The sequence below is a fragment of the Acyrthosiphon pisum genome, chromosome A1 (assembly GCF_005508785.2).
Source record: "Acyrthosiphon pisum isolate AL4f chromosome A1, pea_aphid_22Mar2018_4r6ur, whole genome shotgun sequence".
Lineage (NCBI taxonomy): Eukaryota > Metazoa > Arthropoda > Insecta > Hemiptera > Aphididae > Acyrthosiphon > Acyrthosiphon pisum.
Genome location: NC_042494.1, coordinates 34,596,809 through 34,599,104, shown reverse-complemented (window position 1 = coordinate 34,599,104; position 2,296 = coordinate 34,596,809). Strand labels below are relative to the sequence as shown.

The window sequence follows — 2,296 nt, the reverse complement described above, 5'->3', positions numbered from 1 at the left end:
CAAAGGCAAGATTTACTGCAAATATTTTAATACAATAAGAACATTGAAGACAAGTGGGTTGATAACTAAAAATACTAATAAGAGACAAATGATCAAATCATCCAATAGTAACTTTTTTAGTCGATGGGATAGTAATAATTATGGTAAGTTCATTAAAATAAATTACTGTTTTTTTAAAAAAAATGTTACTTATTTTTAATAAAATGTATTACTTATTTATTACAGAATCTGAAGAAGATATAAATTTAGTTTTAAACCAAATTAGACATGATAACTGCAATTTACCAGACCTTGAACGTCATTGGAGTGCAACAGTGAACTATCGATTAAATACAATTAAAAAGGCCACATCTACTCAAGAAATCATTAAAGAATGGCCAAGCTATATGATACCAATGGGATATAAATTAGTATGTAGAAATATATTTAATATCGGATTACATTAATATTATATTATGGTAATTTCTCAATCGTTAATAAATCCAAACATACACATACAAATATTACTATTATAATTAGACAACATGACATTAAAATTAATTATTTTAGTAACAAGGAACCTATTTAGTACATTTTGGTAATTGCTTTTATTAATTATATTATTTCTTGATAGAAACTCTGTCATAACATCTCTATTATTAGTTACTACTAAAAACTATCAAAAATTTCCACTTTTTTTATATTGTCTTATAATCAGCCAACATTTCTACTTCACCAATTGGTTGGATTACTGCTCCATCATAAGTTTTTAGTAGTAAGTAAGTTTTAACAAAAGTAGGTTTTATTTCATATTTGCTTAACTTTTCTCTCAAGACCTTTTCAGGTAAAAACAGATACTCCTGCACCAGTGTCTAACTCTATTTCTAAAAGTACCCCATGTAACAAGTTAAAAAAAATTGTTAACTTGCCCAGCCTTGCTAATGAGTACCTATACCTAGGTATATTATGTCATATGAATAAATTATTAATGTAGGTATATAGTATTATCATATTATATTAAATATTTATGAATATTTTATTTTAATTTAATTCAAAGTTGTTTCATATTATATATATTTGCATATTATTTAACTAATATTAAATTTTCATTAAAATATACATTTTATTTTTTTAATTTATGGAATACCTGATTTATTTTTAGATTGATATCGATTTTAAAGCACTTTATCCTAATTGTTTTAATATTCTTGGCAACTATGAATTAAAATTGGAAAAAATGTTTGGTGCTCTGATGACCAAAGTCAAAGATTTCAACTCTCGGAATATGTTAACAAGTCTTACAGATATCGAAAACCCTAGTGAAAGTAAATCATAGATTTATTGATAAATATTATGAATACAATTATCTATAACAACACATTTTTTCAGATGTTAAACAAGCTGTAACATTTTATTTATTACACTCGATGTTTGTTCCTACATCTAAGAAAGTGACGATCGACGACAGAGGAAAAAAAAATATTATTAAATACTCAATAAAAGATTCCCAAAATACCTTTATAGTATTTTGTAGTACTCTGACAATGACCGAAGAGTATATTACTAATCGTAATAATCTTAAATTACCAATTCAGCCCTTTATTTTAATCGTTGGTACACCACTAGAACCAAAGGAAATTATTGTTTATTTTGATTCAATTAAATTTAAAGTTTTTACAATAATTAGAGCAATAGATTTATGCTTTAAAATATTCCATCTATTTAATTTAGAATATCCTATTGAATCTGGTGCGGTTTGGCTTTTCATTCAGAAATATTTATACTCAATTAATACAAAATTTGATAAGTCTCACCCGAATTTAAACCAAATAATTTACGATTTAGAAAATAATCTATAATGAATAAAATAATATGGTAACTAGGTTAGTTTTACAATTTATTTTATTATAATATTATAAAGTAGGTATATATTGTTGATTTATAAATTTAATATTTTACTCATTAGTCATTATATACTACACTGGTTCTAATATAATATAGACATCAACTTATTTAAGTATAATTTAAACAAAAGCAAAGTATAATATACTTCAATATATTTGTTTAAATGTATGTGCCATTGTACCTATTGCTTAATGTTATTTTGTTTTTCTTTCTGTTTATGTCCAGTATATAAGATACAACTTACTGGTATTGTATGTATACCATAAGTATACTTGTACAGTTGTATTTTATAATAATATTTCAATATAAGTAACTTTAAATATAAACTTTATGTACAATTATAATTTATATACCTACTACTTAATATTCATTTTTCTTTTTATGTTGATGTCTAACCTATATAATTAAAAAT

General features: G+C 23.6%; 1 protein-coding gene across 1 annotated transcript; it reads left to right on the top strand.

Moving 5' to 3' along the window:
- Nucleotides 1-6: 6 nt before the first annotated feature.
- LOC107884923 lies at nucleotides 7-1,838 on the top strand. Its single transcript, XM_029486211.1, has 4 exons — nucleotides 7-143; nucleotides 226-410; nucleotides 1,142-1,304; nucleotides 1,369-1,838. The coding sequence occupies exons 1-4, from the start codon at nucleotides 89-91 to the stop codon at nucleotides 1,836-1,838; spliced, it is 873 nt and encodes a 290-aa protein (XP_029342071.1). The 5' UTR covers nucleotides 7-88.
- Nucleotides 1,839-2,296: the final 458 nt, after the last annotated feature.

What these genes read in the sequence shown, in the direction of transcription:
- LOC107884923 (XM_029486211.1), top strand. Translation starts at nt 89, where the DNA reads ATGATCAAATCATCCAATAGTAACTTTTTTAGTCGATGGGATAGTAAT. An exon ending in TACCAATGGGATATAAATTA is followed by an intron (nt 411 to 1,141) that starts GTATGTAGAAAT and finishes ATTTATTTTTAG; the next exon opens with ATTGATATCGATTTTAAAGC. An exon ending in TATCGAAAACCCTAGTGAAA is followed by an intron (nt 1,305 to 1,368) that starts GTAAATCATAGA and finishes ACATTTTTTCAG; the next exon opens with ATGTTAAACAAGCTGTAACA.